The sequence below is a fragment of the Ambystoma mexicanum genome, chromosome 1p (assembly GCF_040938575.1).
Source record: "Ambystoma mexicanum isolate Mex_15411 chromosome 1p, UKY_AmexF1_1, whole genome shotgun sequence".
In the NCBI taxonomy this organism is placed as follows: domain Eukaryota; kingdom Metazoa; phylum Chordata; class Amphibia; order Caudata; family Ambystomatidae; genus Ambystoma; species Ambystoma mexicanum.
In genome coordinates this window covers 1,054,501,495-1,054,520,791 of record NC_090921.1, presented here as the reverse complement: position 1 = coordinate 1,054,520,791, position 19,297 = coordinate 1,054,501,495, and the positions used below count along the sequence as shown (strand labels likewise).

The 19,297-nt window shown below is 45.7% G+C and overlaps 1 protein-coding gene across 2 annotated transcripts in view; it reads left to right on the top strand.

Moving 5' to 3' along the window:
- LOC138447951 (C-signal-like) overlaps positions 1 to 19,297 on the top strand; it is a 298,198-nt gene that overhangs the window by 221,945 nt on the left and 56,956 nt on the right. For both annotated transcript variants that reach the window (XM_069604482.1, XM_069604481.1), the window contains exon 4: positions 1,804 to 1,965. In XM_069604482.1, the coding sequence (XP_069460583.1) occupies positions 1,804 to 1,965 (162 nt within the window). The remainder of the gene's footprint in view (positions 1 to 1,803; positions 1,966 to 19,297) is intronic.

Genomic DNA, 19,297 nt, shown 5'->3' with positions numbered 1-19,297 from the left:
TTGGGTTTTTGACATGTCTTTATTTATGTATAGGACTTATGAAGCACAAACGCAGCTGGGAACCAACCGAGCGCTGTACAAAGCGGGCGCACCCACAAGGTTACAAGTGGGGTGCAGAGGAGCTGGGATGGGTGGGGAGGACAGGGCAGATAGGGCAAAACAGCATTGCGGAAGAAAATGGGGTAGAACTGGGGGTAAAATTGAGCCAGAACGCTGCACTGAGGAGCAAAGTGGGGCAAAACCATGCACCGAGGGGTCACAGGGGCAGAACCCTGCACAGCGAGCCAGACTGGGGGCAGACCTCGACCCAGAGGGGAAAAATGGGACAGAACTCGGCACTGGGGGACATGTGGAGACAAAACCAGCCACTGAGGGGAACATTGAGGCATATGTTGACACTGATTGTTGACTGGGTGGAGCACTAGGATGCAAATTATGGGATAGCTCATCAGTAATACACTGGAGCAGAACTGGATACTGGATAAAGTGGAATAGTACTGGGCAATGAGATGCACATTGGGACTGATCTGTGCACAGGGGGAGGGGTTGGGTCTGACCACTGCATTGAGGGCCAAATGGGGGCAGAACCAAGCAATGTGGTGGCAATTGAGGCAGATCTAGGCACTGATGGGCAAGTTGTTCCAGAATACAGCGCTGAGTGAACAATTGGGGCATAACCGAGCCCCGAGGGATGAATTAAGGTAGAACAAGTGAATGAATGGCAAATTGGGGCAGAACTGATGAGGTGCAATAAGGAGGATGAATAAGTAATGAGGAGGAAAAGATATAAATGTAATTTGTGAAGAGTGAGAAGGAGTGAGGAGAGAGGATGATGAGTGACGAGTAGAACCAGTGAGCAGTTAGGAGGAGAGAGAAGGTAAAATTACAATGTCCTAAAATAGATATTGTATTGAAACAAGTTTGAACTCTGAAAATGGTGGTCCATCAACATCGATAGTTACTGGTGTGCATGCAGTCTATACACAGCGGGTCAGTTCCTAATGTCTGCCAGTTTCTTGTTTAATCCTGTGTTTCACTTTAGAATCAGTTTTTAGGTTTTGATAACATCAAGCGACATTTACGTACGTTCTTGTAATATCGCTCGATGTTTGGTGCACTAGGACCAAATGCATGTGCATGTAGCCGATAAACAGCAGTAAGCAATAGGGTGGCCAGCGAAATGCAGCAACTCTAGCTTTGCTGACGTACCATAAACCAGAGGTGCAATGACATCTCAGTCATGTGTGCACAGCGCCTTAGCATGATAGGCATTCATATTCCCAAGGACACCAAGAATGGAAGCGTGTGACATGCCACATGCCTTTCTCCAGATTGAGGGTGCCAGAGGACCGTACACTGTGTGCAGATAGCCCGCAGATGCACCATGATGTCTCCAGTGCACACATGAGTCTGTACTTTATTCTAGACCAGTGGTCTTCAAACTGTGGGGCTGCCCCCCCAAACCCCAACCGGTGACCAAAGAAGGTCCAGAGGGGTGGGCCGAAGCTCTTCGAAAAGGGGATACGGGGTCTTCTTGCAATAGAATATATAAGCAGATATGCATCTAGGGGTGCCTGGAAACAATATGTTTAATCAAGAGGTGTGGGGGGCTGGGCTCAGCAGTAATAGGTTTACTCAAAGGGAGGCTCAGCACAAAAAAGTTTGAATACCACTGGCCTAGGCCTTCAGTACCAAGATTTCCACCATCACACCAACACTAGAGTGATGCGCTGGGGTTTACTCTTGGCAACTCTATGCTAACATCTCTTATCACTCTTTCTCTGTTCTCTTCCCCTCTACCAGGTGTTCCTACCTCTGTTAAAGAAGGCTGCTCAGGCAAGCCCTGCAGCAGCATTGAACTGCAACAAGGCTGCTGTGATCAACATCTCTGCCGCGCTGGGATCCATTGAACTTGTGCCTGTGGTACTGGACATGTTTCCAGTGATCCCTTACAGGCTCAGCAAGGTATGGGGCATCTGGAGCAGCTCGCTCTGCTCAAGACACTGGATCTCTTCCAGAGAACATCAATGTTTATGTTTCACATGTTTATGTTGTTTCAAATCATGTACACTGTTTCTTGAATGCGGCGCACCACTTCCGCACCTGTGCCTTCCGACTGTTGCATTTCCTACTCAAGCAAACACTACTTCACCCACAATAAGAAAAGTTGTCATGATGTGGATCTCCCCACTTCAGCTTTGTGGGATGAATGGGTCCTTGTGTAAACATGTGGTGTTAGGCACCTCAACTGCTCCCACAAGTCGACTTTTGGGTATTGTGAAGGTTCATCTTGTCATTTCTCCCTAGGGGGAGCCCTTTTCCATGAGGCTAGGGAGGTGAGGTTGCTACACAAATGTCCCTGTAGAAGTGGTAATATTTGGGAGGACCACATAGGGAGGACTCCCCTCCTGGGGATAAGGACATCCACTTGGGAGAAAGGCTCCCTAAAGTCCTGTCACATAACCCCCTACCCTCATGGTCACCCTTTTCTCCCACCATTGATAGTGGAACAATGTGTTATTGTAAAGACATGACTGACAAATGTAAAACATACTGGGACGAATGAAGAAGAACATGAGAAGTATATAGAAATAACCATATGCAAAGCTAGCTAAGTACGCTAACAAGGTGGCTCACTGGAGGCATGAAGTGTGGCAAAGAGACTTTCCAAGATGGTTTTGATGTTACGCCACAGTGGAGTCAACAGTATTAAGTAGAAATCAAGAACGGACTAAAGGGATCTCACTGCGGAAGCCAGGAGTATGCAAATGAGACCCAGGAAGTTGAAACTGGGAATGCTGCAGCTGAAGTAGTCGTGTCTCTCCAGCAAGAGACAAGAAGAACAGGACGTTGCTGGAGCGTCCTGGGAGCCGACAGGGAACTGGCACACTGGGTGGTGGCTTGACCGCAAAAAGGTGGACTGTCTGGTCTAGAAACAACGTAGAGACCACCAGCCTGCCGCATAGCCACGCAGGAAGAGGACATAGCTCCTGTGAAGAGCTGTGTCTCCAAGGTACCGCAGGTAATAGGAATGGCACGAAGACTGGGCGTTGTCCGGGAAGATTCCCAACTCAAACAGGGTGCATTGTGAGTCATCTCCCTTGTTGCAGTGGCCAGCCCAATACCTCCACCGCTCATGCAGAGTGCATCAAGAGTCCTCTTCCTTGTTACAGTGGTTCATCCAATACCACTGATCAAGCAGACTGCGTCGGGAGACATATTGATCTAATGCTGGATTTTTGTCCTGGTACTTATTGTTCTGTTGTAAGAACTTGATAAAGACCTGAAGTAAGGTTGTAACATGTGGCGGCTGTCCACTGTTACACATTTTTTCTCATGCAGGTTGATTTGCATGGATGTTACACTTTGTGCATTTGTGGTGACACATTAAATCATATTCCTTTACTTACACATCTGCTCCGCACGCATAGTTGTCTGGGGTATTTAATATTTACTACATATAACGTGCCCATGTGCAACAGTCCAGCGCATAAACAGGTATACATTACACTTGTTTAAATGCAATGCCTTCATCACATCTCAACTTATCCTCAAACATTTTTAAATATCAAGAGGGCCTTCATAACGCAATCAAAAATCTTCTGCTGTTGTTTGCAAAGCTTTTCTGGAATTAGAAACTGTCATTCAGTACAAACCATAAGCAAACCAAAATATAGATAGTGGCTCAAAACACATTTGGGCAACTAGACTGTACAATGGCAGAATTCTTTCAGGCTCTGGAGCAAAGACAAATGGTCTAGATTACTGAATTACAGAAGTCCATATGCACCATTAAAAGCTGCTCCAACACAATACTCAGCAAATGACTGAACTGGAGCTGCACCAGAAACTATTTGAAACTAGAAGCCCTGTGACAATGTTAGTTTTCTTGGGGTACTGGAAATTGGTGAGTGATCAGCTGAGAACGTATGATTTTATTTATTGGGTTTTTATAACTCACAAACCATGGACAGGGCCTTTTCAAAGCGCTATAGAATCACTATTCATGTTTTCCCACTCTAACTCTAGATAGGGACGATGCACGAAAAGGCTATAAAAACTGAAAACCTAACACCAATGATTATTATATTTAGAATCTTATGAATTTATATTGGCAGAAGGAATCACAAGGGGTCTATGGGACTTGGAGAGGGGTGATATTTCTCCCACTGATTCTCCCCTACCTATGCAGTGTGGGAGACTTGCTGGGAGATGGAAGCTGAGAGGTGATCACCAACTTGTGGGTATGCTGTGTCTTCCTTGAGAGACAGGCGTGTGTCTGCCTTCATGGGTATGCAGTGTCTTTCTTGAGAGGCAGGTGTGTGTCTGTCTTCATGGGTATGCAGTGTCGTCCTCAAGAGACAGGTGCGTGTCTGTCTTCATGGGTATGCAGTGTCTTCCTCGAGAGACAGGTGTGTGTCTGCCTTCATGGGTATGCAGTGTCTTCCTCGAGAGACAGGTGCGTGTCTGCCTTCATGGGTATGCTGTGTCCTCCTCGAGAGACAGGCGCGTGTCTACCTTCATGGGTATGCAGTGTCTTCCTCGAGAGACAGGTGTGTGCCTGCCTACGGGGGTATGCAGTGTCTTCCTCGAGAGACAGGCTCGTGTCTGTCTTCATGGGTATGCAGTGTCTTCCTCGAGAGACAGGGGTGTGTCTGCCTTCGTGGGTATGCAGTGTCTTCCTCGAGAGACAGGCGTGTGTCTGCCTTCATAGGTATGCTGTGTCTTCCTCGAGAGACAGGTGCGTGTCTGCCTTCATGGGTATGCAGTGTCTTCCTCGAGAGACAGGCGTATGCCTGCATTCGTGGGTATGCAGTGTCTTCCTCGAGAGACAGGTGCGTGCCTGCCTACGGGGGTATGCAGTGTCTTCCTCGAGAGACAGGTGTGTGTCTGCCTTCATGGGTATGCAGTGTCTTCCTCGAGAGACAGGTGTGTGTCTGCCTTCGTGGGTATGCAGTGTCTTCCTCGAGAGACAGGTGTATGCCTGCCTTCGTGGGTATGCAGTGTCTTCCTCGAGAGACAGGTGTGTGCCTGCCTACGGGGATATGCAGTGTCTTCCTCGAGAGACAGGTGTGTGTCTGCCTTCATGGGTATGCAGTGTCTTCCTCGAGAGACAGGTGTGTCTGCCTTTATGGGTATGCAGTGTCTTCCTCGAGAGACAGGTGTATGCCTGCCTTCGTGGGTATGCAGTGTCTTCCCCGAGAGACAGGTGTGTGCCTGCCTACGGGGGTATGCAGTGTCTTCCTCGAGAGACAGGTGTGTGTCTGCCTTCATGGGTATGCAGTGTCTTCCTCGAGAGACATGCGTGTGTCTGCCTTCACTGGCAAAGAAGGTAAGTGCAGGGCTGTAGTGGGGCAGGTTTTGGTACCGAGAATAGGCACAGATGAGCATCGTCTCAGGAAAATGACGTCATTACTAAACTAAGTTGGGAAAACCGTTTTATGGCGTTGGAGCATATTTTAAAGAATCCGTTGGAAAATTAATCTAGAGTGTTACCTAAGTTTTAAATAACCTTTGCACTGAAAACGTATATATTATCAACCTGTTTTCTCTAAGTGACCATGTATGTCTTGAGACAAATTAAAACTAGATTTATTTCCTGAAGGTTATCTAGTCTTTACTAGAGAGAGTTAAGGGGCCCCTTCATTCCTGCTGCTAGAAACTTCCATGAGTGTTTCACGGCCCAGACAGTGTCATTTGCCCAAATCTGTTCCAACTATGCCCCTCTATGCCCTTAGTTCCATGATGTATAAACACAAGCATGTGTCCCTACTCGGAACTTGGAGCTGGCACTACAAAAATCATCAAAAGAGAACATTGCTCCTTGTTGAGGTGAATCTTCCCTGTGTTATTTATTGTGCCACATTTACATTATAATACGTTTCAGCAAAAAGAGTAACATTGTGATGTCATGTAATTCTATTTAGAGTGTTTAGTTTCACTGTGTATTCTAAGGTTGGTGAGTTGGAGCCTGCCTCTTGAAGGGGTACCTGCTGTCCTTGAATGATACTTAATAAAGGACTTTAATATACATATATCCCTGCCTGGACCCAGATTTAACATTGGCGACGAGGATTGGCACTTCATGTTGCCTGGGGCCACCTAATGTCCTCTGGTCTCCGGTCTTTTCCACACCGACAGCTCTCAGGATCTCCTCCCGAGAGGGACAGCAGGCGAGAGGCGGGCAGGAGGTGGAGCTGAAGCCCTGCATTCAGGCAAGTTGGGGAAAGCTCCTTATGAGCGTCGGTGCAGCGGGTGCTGCTTGGGGAGTCCTGCGCGAGCCCCGAGGCAAGGAGGGGCGTTGCGCGGATCTAGCGCGAGCCGCAGCCCGGCATTCAGGAAAGCTTGGAAAGGTTTCACTTGAGCGTTGGTGCAGCGGCTGCTGCTTTGGGAGTCCCGCGCGAGCCCCAAGTTGAGGAGGAGCGCTGCGCAGATCCAGCGTGACCCGAAGCGCGAGCCGCAGCGCGGACCCGGGAGCGAGCGCTCGCTGCTCACGTGTCTTGTTTAGCCACGCCCACCTCATGACGTGTTGGCCTCCAGAAGCCCCGGTCCTCCCATTGTGACATCAGGTCTCCTAGCAACGTCCTTCACAAGCCCGGCAACAGAGGATAGAACGCAGAAGTACTTTGTTGCAGAGACCCTAGCAGAGTGCTAATGGTGGACTGCAATTCTTGCAATTTATTTATTTATTTAAAAAAAAAAAGAAGAATTTTTTTTTTCTTTTTAAGAAAGGAAAAAAAAAGAGAAGTTTTTGTGCTTACATTTATCCTCGTACTTTATGCAACAGTTTCTTTGGACCAATTGTGTGCTGTGTATGCACCATTAATAAAAAAAAAATAGATCTACATTAAGAATATCGTCCTGTTTGAGTACGAACCATGGCCGCCTCCATTTCACCTCCCCTGCCCTTTCTGAGTGAACCAGGCCGAGCTCCGATTACATGGGACAGGTGGAGGGACATGTTTGAGAACTACCTGGTGGCGATGGGTGGGGAGAGATTTCCTCCTGCGCGCAAGAGGGCCTTACTCCTACACAACCTTGATATAGAAGGACGCAGAATTTTTGATGGACTTTCCAGACACCATGCCCCAGAGGCAGGTGACATGGATGAATATATGTTTGCCCTTAACCAACTTCGGGACCACTTTGAACCGAAAAAGAATGTCAGTTTTGAGAGACACAAGTTTTTCCAGAGGGCCCAAGAGAAGTCGGAGTCTGTGGAGTCCTACATTGCTTGCCTCAGATCCCTGAGTTACACTTGCGAGTTTGAACATTTGACTGATTCCCTAATCAGAGACCAGCTGATTAGATTCACTAATAACGTGAGAGTCCAGGAGAAACTTCTTGCAAAGGATATGAAATTGGATGAGGCAGTAGAATTGGCAAGAAGCATCGAGCAGACTTCAGAGTATGTCAAAGAACTTAGGATTGACAAATCCAATCCTCCATCGTCTTCGGTTTGTGTCGTTAATCAAAAGAAAAAAGTTGGCTTTTCCACAGTCAAGAGAGGAGGAGGAAATGCAAGAAATGTATGTTCTCGTTGCGGCAGTTCAAGACATGATATGAACTATCCTTCCTGCCCTGCAAAATATGCGGAATGTTTCAAGTGCAAGAATAAAGGGCATTTTGCCAATGTCTGCAAGGGTAACGCTGTCAATAGTATCGAGTTCAGGCCAGTGGACAATAATGAAGACGGCATCGGAAAGGGGTACAACATCCAAGAAGTGTCCGGCACTCAAGAATTTACCCCAAGACACATATTCGAGATTTCAGAGATGTCTGGGATGACCAAAGGTCCCGTGGACAAGTTTCAAGTGGATGGAATTGAGCTCAAAATGAAAGTTGATACTTGTTCCCCTTGGACCATTATATCCCAAGACACATTGACAAACATTCTGGGGAAGAGCAGTACTATTATACGGCCTACCAATGTCAGGGTGTGTGGATATGCAGACTCTGATATAAATATCCTGGGTGAATTTCTTGCAGAAATAATATACAAGGAAAGAGTATGCCAAGCCACGGTCCTTGTGGCGGAAAAAGGGACCTCTCTGCTAGGCTGGGAGGAGCAGAGGAAGCTGGGTTTAAGGGTACAGGCCAGTGCACCGGATCCTGTCACCATTGCCGAGTTGGGGGACTCTTGGACCAAAGAATTTCCACAGGTGTTTTCTGAGAGTCTGGGAAGGCTTAAAGAGTTTGAACATCACATCAGACTTAAGAACAATGCCCAACCAGTGGTACACAAGGTACGCCAGGTACCACTGAAGATGAGGGCACAACTTAAAGAGGAGCTAAATAGCTTGGTTGACAAAGGGGTGATTGAACCAGTTGTAGCTACGGAATGGTTGTCTCCAGTTGTTTTGGTTACTAAGGCCAATGGTAAGATGAGATTGTGTGTCGACCTACGTAGCCTCAATCAGAACATAGTGGTCGAGAGACACCCATTACCGAATATCTCAGAAGTTTTGTCCAAACTAGGAGAACCTGAGTTATTTTCCATAATCGATCTCTCTGCTGCCTATCATCAGGTTCCGTTGTCTAAAGAGTGCCAACACTTGACTGCATTCATCACTCCTGAGGGTGTTTTCAAGTATAACCGGATGCCCTTTGGTTTGGCCTCTGCGGCATCCGTATTTCAGAGAGTGATGGAAATGGTACTGAAAGGCCTTGAGAAAGTAACTGTATTTCAAGATGACATTCTGATATTTGCAAATGATGGTCCTGAACATGATAAGATACTTAGGTCAGTGTTAGTCAGACTCAGAGAAGCGGGTCTGACTGTACAGAGGGAGAAATGCAAAATTGCTGTTACGGAAGTGGATTACTTGGGGCATAAAATCTCCTGCAATGGTATTGCTCCCAGGAAGTCTTTAGTGGATAGCATTGTGAGTGCTCCCCAACCTCTTGACAAGGAGCAACTACGCTCGTTCATGGGATTGGCGGAGTACTATCACAAGTTTGTTGATGGCTTCTCTGCAATGTCGTCTCCTTTGAGAGATCTATTGAAAAAGGGCACCAAATATGTGTGGTCAGAAGAATGTCAAAATGCCTTTAGTAAGATTAAAGATAGCATTGTGAAGGCACCTTCATTAGGAGGGTTTGTTTCTGGCAGACGAACTGTGCTGGCTGTAGATGCAAGCACGTTAGGTCTGGGTGTCGCTCTTTTTCAATATGATGGCAACATTGAACATGTCATAGCTTTTGCCTCCCGACCTCTGAGGGGGGCGGAGCGCAATTATTCCGTGGTGGAGAGAGAGGCCCTAGCTGTATCATGGGCTGTTGCTCATTTTAAATTTTTTCTATGGGGTCAGTCGTTTGTTGTAAAGACTGATCACAAGCCGTTAGTTCAGCTACTGGGCAGTGCGGAATGGGCTAATTTTTCACCTAGGATATCTCGTTGGATGATTGACTTGCTAGCATATGACTTTAGAATGGTGTATATACCTGGGGGAGAAAATGTGATTGCTGATTGTCTTTCTAGACTGCCTGCACAGAACGAGAGTTTCAAGGATGTGAGTGCAGAGGATACTGTGGGTATTTGTGCATTGGTACACAATGCCATAAGCAAGAGTGGCAGTCTGCTGATGTTAAGGATGAGGTCTTGGGGCAAGTCAAATTGTGGACCAAAACAGGTTGGCCCAGAAAAGATCTCATTGAAAAGAAATATGATGTTTATTACTGTATTAAAGAGGAGTTGAGCATGTCAGAGGATGGGTCTCAACTCAGAAAAGGAATGAAAATAGTACCTCCATGTGACATCAGGCCCAAATTAGTGGACATAGCTCACCGAGGCCATCTAGGCATGGGAGGTACTAAAAGGCATATCAGGCAATTCTTTTGGTGGCCAGGGATTGACGGTCAGGTAGAGAAGTGTGTGAGGAGCTGTAAAGAATGTGAAAGAAGTGACAAGAGTAAGATTATTAAGGAAGCTCCCTTAAGACCTGTGAGTGTTCCAAGAGAGCCATGGAAGAAATTGGCAGTGGATTTAATGGGGCCCATACAGGAAGTAGGAGAGGATTTTAAATACCTTATTGTCCTGGTGGATTATCATTCAAAATGGGTTGAGTGGAAAGCCATTAGAGAAGCAACCACTTCACAAATGATTAATTTTTTTGAGGAAGTTTTTTACAGGGAGGGATTCCCCTCTGAACTTGTTTCAGATAATGGGGTACAATTCTGTTCGGATAGGATGGTGGAGTTTCTTAAGAGGTTTGGTATCAAGCACTACAGGACAGCACTGTACCAGCCCAGAGCGAATGGTCTTGTCGAGAGAGCAAATAGATTCCTAAAGGGAGGATTGCAGTTAGCCATGGCTTCGGGTTTAAGGTGGCAGACAATTCTCAGGGAGATGGTCTGGAACTATTGCTTGACTCCACACACTGTTACCGGCATTTCACCTTTCATGTCCCTCAAAGGCAGACAACCAGGGACAAAGTTGTGTCCGGGCTGGTTGGATTTAGCGAGGAGTGTACATGTCAACAGGGAAAGGATCATGGATCTCATTAGAGAGGCTCAAGATGAATACAAAGAGAGGTTTGACACAAAAAAGGGGTGCCAAGGAGATGCAATGGTCAGTGGGGGACTGGGTTTATGTTAAGAATCCCAGGGCTTCTCCCAAATGTATTGCGAGCAAGTTCATTGGACCCAAGAAAATTGCTGTGATCAGGGGGAATGTTGTCATCATGGAGGGTGGAGAATGTTGGTCGATGGCCAAACTGGTTAAGTGCAATATGGTGGACAGTGAAGTTGGTGAGGGAACCAGAGAGGAGCAAGTTTCATTTGGGAATGGAGAGGAAGAACATATGTTTGAACCGAACGTGAGTACAGCCTCCAGTAACAACAGCAGCTTGAATGCGAACAGGGTCAGGAACAAACCGGTCAGGTTGAATGATTATTACCTGGGTTAAATCTGCCACAAAATGAAGGGAGGAGATGTGTTGAGGTGAATCTTCCCTGTGTTATTTATTGTGCCACATTTACATTATAATACGTTTCAGCAAAAAGAGTAACATTGTGATGTCATGTAATTCTATTTAGAGTGTTTAGTTTCACTGTGTATTCTAAGGTTGGTGAGTTGGAGCCTGCCTCTTGAAGGGGTACCTGCTGTCCTTGAATGATACTTAATAAAGGACTTTAATATACATATATCCCTGCCTGGACCCAGATTTAACACTCCTCCCGAAAAATATTTTAAAATGTGATCTATGTATGAAAATGCCCCAAACCTTTGACCAAACTTAATATAAAATAAATGTGGTCAAACAAAATATGTTTTTCCATAATCCTATTCAAAAAGACATTTGGAGAGACACAAGTATTAGAAGGATGCTTAAAAATGTAATATAGCTTTGTAGACCTGTCGCAAGGGCCTAAGCAGGAGTTATGGGCTGTGAAGACCATGTATATATGAGACACTAACTCCTGAACGGTGCGAGGGTGAGTTCTACAAAGCTATTCAAAACCATCACAAACACACGAGAAAGGTTTTCATATAACAACATATCATTTTTGTTTTTATATTATTTTTATCTTTAAACACATCTGAAAAAGGGCACCTGGAAGTTCATTAAACATTTGAAATTAGTAAACTTACAAATAGATTCATAAAACTGATGAGTAGCAAAAATCGGGATTGTGAAAAAAACACATTTGATTTCACCTAAGTGAGATCGAAACATGTTGACATAAATGGCTTGTCCTCCAACAAAGTAAGCAACAGAACTAAAGAGGATTTGAATTTGCAAGAATAGAAGAGTTTTATGAAGTTTTATGAAGAGCAAATGAGTGAATGTATCTCTTTAGAAGGCTCACCTTCTAGTTAGCGCACAGCCCACTGACAACAAACCACCCTACAACAGCACTAACCACCACTCACGCAGGGAACCCCGCCCGTTGCAGAAGAATAGGGGCCCATTTCAGATTGTTCTTTGGTGAATGCACACTCTTCTGCTTTGTTTCGAGTCGGCAAAAGCACACCCACAGATGCAGGGAAGTGATGTGTTCAGGAGCATGTTTAAGGCAAAGGGCTTGGAAGCAGGGACGTCATTTCACCAAAATGCCAGGGTTAGCGGAAGTGACATATCATGACCATTGACCTCTGATGACATCACATGAAGTTATGTCATTTGACCCCACCTCGAAGTGAGGACATCATGGGAAGCGATGGAACACAACCTGTCACCCCTTGACAAAACAGGAAGTGGCATAACATAGCATTGTTCATAAGTGCACTATGAAAAAAAATGTTATGATATCACTGTAATGTCCTACACATTTCATACAAGAATGGATCACCATATGTATTGTTCATATCAGTGTGTATTTGCCCATATTGCCAAATTACTGTGAATGCAAGCAGACATTCAAGGCCAAATGATAATGGTGTTTTATTATATAGCACTTATGCGTACGCGCTTTATATAGAACAAATATATATGTACAATATCACCCAACCTTTGTTGGAACACAATTATCATCCTCAGAAGGATGAAAGGCTGAGTTGGTATTGTTGGGATTCGAACCTGCAAATCACACATACATAGCAACAGCGAGAGCTCAACCCTTTGAGCTATCTTACCGGCTACAGCTATCTCACCAAATATAGTAAAATGAGCAATTACGTGTCTGAATGTTCTCAAAGTCAGAAAGCAAATTACACTCTGCAGTGGATACCAATAAACTGGTAACTGAGATTTAACAGCAGGCCAGTTCATCTGCAGGTCTGTTGCAAAGTGGGTCACATGTCAAGCCTGCGTGGATCTACTTTTCATGCTTCAAAGGTTAACAAAATACATACCATCGGGAGGGTTCATAACTGTATACTAAAGAATTTAGAGTAGCACATGGAAAGCAGCGCACTGACACAGCATCCTGTACTCTGGGCACTTGTTACCTCATACATGCAAACAAACATCCTGAACAACATGCAATGGAGATAGGAAAGATAGACACATTACAACCAAGCATTGATTGTGGCACAATGAAATCAAGGGCCACTTTATGTGCTATGGACAAACATTTCTACACTGTACACAAGCTTTTAGCCACAAGGATTTTGCTAAGTAACTAAGGACACCGAGATGGAATGCCCTGTGATGTTCGTAACAGAGACAATGGCAGAAAAAAACGTGCTATAACTGCATCTTGCGAAAAGCAAAATACATATTCCGAAAGGATGCTTATTCTACTCTCAATGCTTTTTGGAAGTTTTTGTCTGTATTGTGAATTTGAGTTGTTTAAGAACAGACTAAATCAGTGACTCACCCCCTGGAGTGTGCCTGAAATAAACCTTTAATGGGTCTAGTAATTATTGTATAGCATTCCAGAAAGACAAATTATTTTTTATTCCTCTTCTTTAGTTAGTGTCACTGCTCAAAATGTTACACTTGTGAAACCCCCTGTTTTTTTTAAGAGGCCTGAACAAGAAAGTCAGCCACTCCAGAAACAAAGAGCCAATAGGCGCTGGCCACAACCCAGGACCTACCATTTAACAAAAACAAATGATATTTTTTTTTTTTTTTAGCGGTAGCAAGGGACACCTCAAGGGTCACCCCCAAATGACATCCCTGCTTGCAAGGCAAGATTGACACAGAGCCAACAGAGAGACCCCAGGCTGGGTGTCTTATAGGGACAGTGGCCTGGAGTGGGCAGAGTGTTTGGTGGTCTTTGATAAGGCAATGGTGAATTTTCAGAGTAAACCGTTACATTATTTAGTAGTTTTTAAAAAATGTTAGTGTTGCAGTTTTGTTAGGAAATTTCTAGGCCTGTTTAAGAAGTCTCGCTGACGGCAGTGTCAGGTACGGATGTCAACCACTGCCCAGGCAGCTTAAAATAATGGCAGCAGGAGGTAGGTTTCAGGATAGTAAAAGGAAATTCCATACAGCTTTTCAACAGCGTAGCTCAAATTTCATGAAAATTAGGTCTGAGTCCATGTTTTAAACCACTTGGTGCTCATCACGTTTGACTCATATTTTCATTTAGTGCAAGAGACTGGAAGTATTATTTTGATAACAAATACATCTCACACTACAATAGTCTCACCACCGCCCCTTACGCAATCCCCTTCCTGGCCCGGTTTGCCGGAGGCCTTTTGAGGGCTTTTTTTTGTGCACGCTAAACCACCAGGGATGGGGGCTCACAAGTACTTGGAATCGTTGGCCACTATTTATGTGTGATGGTGAGCCACCAGAACTCCTTTGTTTGCCTGCAAATGAATGGCAGAGGCACAGCCATCGCCAGTGTAGACTTACCCTGCTCATAAGGGGGACTTGGGTGGGCGAGGCAAAGCCACTCCACACCTTCCAGCATTTGATCCCAGGTTAGGGAAAACCATCTTCACTACAGTGGGTGGAGGCTGACCAGGTACCAGCATCCACATCAAAAAAGTGTTCTAAAATGGAACACAAACTGCACTTCAGGGGTATCGGGTAATAATGTCACCATGAAAAAAGTCGTCAGGTTGGCGACTTTTAAAAAAAATGCATTAATGATGCACCCTCCAAATATTCAAGGACTAGAGGTAATAATATATAATTATACCCATCCTAGAATATTTGGGGAACGAATTCTGGTAGCCAGGAAAAAGTCGCCAGAACCTGACGACTTTTTCACAGCAGCATTATTACATGCAACCACTTCAGGCGATGGGCACCAAGTGCTATACTCTACCACCCCTTCTCGGCCCCGGCTGGGCCAGTCTGTACCCATATCCTTTGCGGGGATCACCTGGAAATCTATCAACTCGCAATGCTTATTCATGTCTGTGTTTTTGGAGAGTGTCTCATCACGAGTTGGGTGGTATCCCGACTGGGTATCCAATGTTTATTTTTTTAATAATATATTATTGTATAGCACTTACGCTTAAGCCCTTTATTTATAGAACAAATATGCATCCGATATCACCCAACCTGTGTTGGTACTCATTTATCGACTTAAGAAGGAGGAAAGGCTTTTTGAAAAAGAAAAATTGAAAAAAAATATTTGTTTTTCTATTTTCTTTTTCCAAACCGGCCTAGGCATGGCCAGAAACCGGCCCCCACTGTCCAGGGATGATTTCGGCCCGGCCACAGACCGAAAGGCAGAGAGGCCAATCCGACCCTGGGCTTCCCTTCCCCACATTTTCAGCACAGGACATTGCGGCACACTCGAGCTTAGCACACTCTCTGGCTTCTCTAGCACAAGGATGCAGTTCAAAATCTCAAAATCAGGGTCTTCTGTGCCAAAGTCTCTGCCATTCAAATTATCTTATTTCAGAGGGCTTGATGCAACACGGCAAACATTAAAGTTCTTTCCTTCATATGATTTCACATATACAACTTCTTGGGTGATTTACTGTTCACCCTGGGTTCTGTCTGCCGGGCTCAGACCCGCTTCAACAAAAAACTTCAATTGGTCTCCCTCTGCCAGGCTCAGACCAAACTTATCTACTTTTCCAAACTTCCTCTAATTCATCAAAATCAAAGACTTTCGACTGTGAGCAGGATTTTGATTGACGCGTTGCAGGACAACTTTGATTCAAAATTACTCATTCTTTTCTTGATATAACCTTTTTCTCACTTTCACTTTTGCCACTTCTCAGCAGGATACCTTACAGAGACCTTCGATTGAGCACCCATGCAGTGCCAGACCACTCTGTCAAAGGTATTGTATCTTGCTTTTAAAGTTCAGTCACTCATCAGCAGTTCAACTTTACTTGTGTCTCTTATCACACGCGAAACAATGTTCATTCCAGCGCTCGCTGTACAATGTTGCGGCTTGCAACCTTGGCTACAACACAGGCCGGTCTTGCATCAGTCTCCCCAACTCACCGGCTGTGTTGATTTCACTGATGTTGTTTTGTTCTTGGAGCCAAGGACGGTACCATGGCAGCTGGTGATTGTCCCCACCTTGATTATTGTTGCGGTAGGGCCTTGGCTATCATTGACACATAATGCAGAATTCTTCAGCCTGGTTTCCTGGTCTTACGCTTTATATGCTCAAGGTTTCTGGAAAGTAATGGTTCCTTGTCCAAAAGGTCACGGGAACTTCCCTCCTTGCAATCCCCTTCTGTTATGCCATCTGGTGTGTGTGATGGTCAGTAATTGCCTGACCTCACCTGACCATTATATTGGGACACGTCCGATATACTGTTCGGGTGTTAGTCTGTTTTCTCTGATACCGGGCTGTTCATGGGAAAGTGTTCATGTTGTAAAAGGGGAACGGGTTAGAGTTCCTAAATATCGTACCTGGTAGGATAGGGTAAAAGTGTTATAGGGAAGGGGGATACTGCGTCTCACCATCCGGTGTCCCACTCCCACAAGGCCCCTCCCCCAGGTGATCCTCCCGCACTGGTCCACCCCAGGAAGTAGATTCAAAAGCAATGGCCTTGTCCTGGCCGCCTGGATGACAGATTCCCGGGGACTAGTGGGTAAGACACCTTCTGGTTCCACACAGTATAAAAGTCATTGGGCCTCATTACACGGTAGGCGGTAAACCATGGCGCTATTAGCGCTATGGTTCATGCCGGTAATTTACCGGTACCGCCTTGGAGGAAAGGGGAATTACCACCCTATTCCAAGGTTGGGAAGGCGGTAATTCCTCCTTCCTCCATTGCCCTTCCCCATTCCCATTTTTGCCCCATAGGGCATAATGGGAATGGGGAAGGCGCTAATTACGGTACCGCAAATTGCGGTATCGTAATTAGCAGCAAGGTCCCTTTGCGGGTTGGATTTTTAACGCCTGCAAAAAGCAAGCGTTAAATTTCCCAACCCGCAAAGGGACCTCGTAGTAAGGCGGTAAGGATTTACCGGTACCGGTAAAATACTGGTACCGGTAAACCCTTACCGCCTACCGTGTAATGAGGCCCATTGTCTTGGTACAATCCAGGGAAGCATTTGTCTATAACATGGATACATCTTGCTTCCTGCCGGCATAATTTGAGTTCTCTATTTCCACCTCTTTGTGGTTGTTCCGTAATAGTTAAACCCATATATTTCAACAATTCTAATGGTTCATTCTGATGCTCTTTCTTGTAATGCTGGAATGGTGTGTTTGGAAGGTTACTTTCGCCCAGTCTGTTGTTTTGTAGTGCGCAAAGAAAGTCTAAAGTGGTTGTTAATTAATAGGTTTTATTGGATGAGTACCAAAGGTATTGTTCTAAGTAAAGTTGTGCCAACATACTCCATTTGGAGGCACGTGCAACTGTTTCGCCCTTACCTGGGCTTTTTCAAAACACTGTTATGAATAAGTGTAGCGTATTGATAGGAAAGATTCCCATTTATGTGTAATTTTCCCTCGAGTTTTGTACCCCCTAACTTTTTTGCTGATGTCTGAACACCATAGTTTGACTTTACCAGAGGAGCACAGTCTTTTGCTGCACTCCCCTGGGCTTTTCGCTCACTTTTTATTGGGAAACTGACATGCCCTTAAGACAGTCAGTACTGGGAGACTTTGTTTCCCTTAGTTCTTTCCAATGTTGCAACTTTTCCTCAACATGTGACAAGTGTACATTGTACCTTACAGTACAGGACACTTGGGTCTAGTCATTTCCAAAGGCCCTAGATACTCTCAAAGGATTGTTTAGGAGAAGTGCAGATGTGCCTTGGACAGGGCTGGTGGCAACTTATCATTTCGCATATTTTTAACCCTTTCTTGCTTGGTAAACCGCGAATACTTGGCACGGTTAGGTGGCCTGGCTCCAAAATGGCCATGCGACAAGGTTCTTTATCCTGTCCTTTGCCCATCTTACCCCTTCAACTTCTCCAGGTCGAGCCGACCCGGGCCAGTGCTTATTTGGGCAAGCATTTACCCACGAAGCGCCAAACTTTCGCAGGCTTCTGCATGCCTTGTGTGTGTGTGCCTCCAGAATGTGGGCTGGAACGTCTGGTTCCAATACACATCATGGGTGCCAGAGAGTCTGGAGTGCTGTGAATGCCTGGGACCACTGTGGTCCATGATTGGTCCATGTATGGTATGCCTGTTTGTGAGCAGATCTCCCATTGGGTCCTCTTCATTTTGGCGCAAAGGAGATACTGGATAATAGAAGGCCCCAAACACCCATACCATGTCGATCCTTGGAGTTCTCACTGAACGAAGGATAGGATCCAAGTATCCTGAAACTAAGAAGCTGAGTCGAGGAACCGCTGGTGACCCGCTGGAAGGTTTGGCACCCTGAGCCCGCTGTCGTCCCGCTGGACCTGTCTGCATCTGATCATCCCAGAAGGTCTGCAAAGGTGCTTCCAACCATTGGCATAGTGGGACCAACAACTCTCGGCACCTTCATCGTAACCTGCAAGTAAACCTTTTCGGACGTGTCCCTGGGCTATCCAGTGGACTGACCAGCTTGCGCAGACATTTAGCACTGATACTGCCGCCGTTTCGAGGAGGCCCTTGAAACTTGGCACATCACAAGATCTGTGTTCACGGCGCTCTCACACCGAATGTCGTACACTTGGCGTTCAGAGGTTTGGAGTAAAGTGAGTGCGCCCGAACCGGAGTTTAGGCGGTTACCGTGTCGCCCAGCCGTGGTGATGAAATTTGCAAGTTCATTGCAGCTGTAGTCCTCTGTGCCCTGAAGCCTGCTGCAGCAGAACTGGCCTGATCCATCCACCAGGAGCGGAGAAATTGCCACTGTCCCATAGGGGAATCAACGCTGTACTTTGTCGCTGAAAACGCAGAGCTGCGAGATTGCTGCCTTTTAACCTGCAACCGAAGTTGACTCGACTGCCGAAGTTTGGTCCGGAGTGCACTGGGGCTCGGTGAGCAATCGCAAACTTAACCGGTGGCCCCTAGCGCATCCATCCATTTTTACGCACACGTGGCCACTGAGGGCCCCTTTCCTTTCCACTGCTAGTGGGAACTAGGGAACTATTCCCAACTCTTGTAATCGACTCTGCCCTCAAGTGGAGGCCCTTCTCGAATAGTGGGAACCTGTTCTTCATCACCTCACCCACTTTCGTGAGCTACTACAGACCCATGAAGCGACCACGTTTTGCCCATTTGAACTACCGCGTGCGCCAGCAGTGCAAATACATTTGAGCAATAGGCTCCACTCTTGTTAGGGATTGGACTGCCTCTTAGGAATGTGTTGGATGCAGAAGGGACTAAAGACTATTTGCACTGCCTGTTTCCTTCCTCTTTTAGGTTCTGGACCCATTTCGTGCATTAACCCTTTAGACCCCATTGGTCTTGTATATATGTATTTAGATAGGATTGTGTTGGCTCAAAAGTATTACTGTGATTGGATTTGTGTGTTGAAACTCAAAGGCCTTGAAATAAATGTATTTGTATTTTTTATATATCTACACCTGACTGGGAGTGA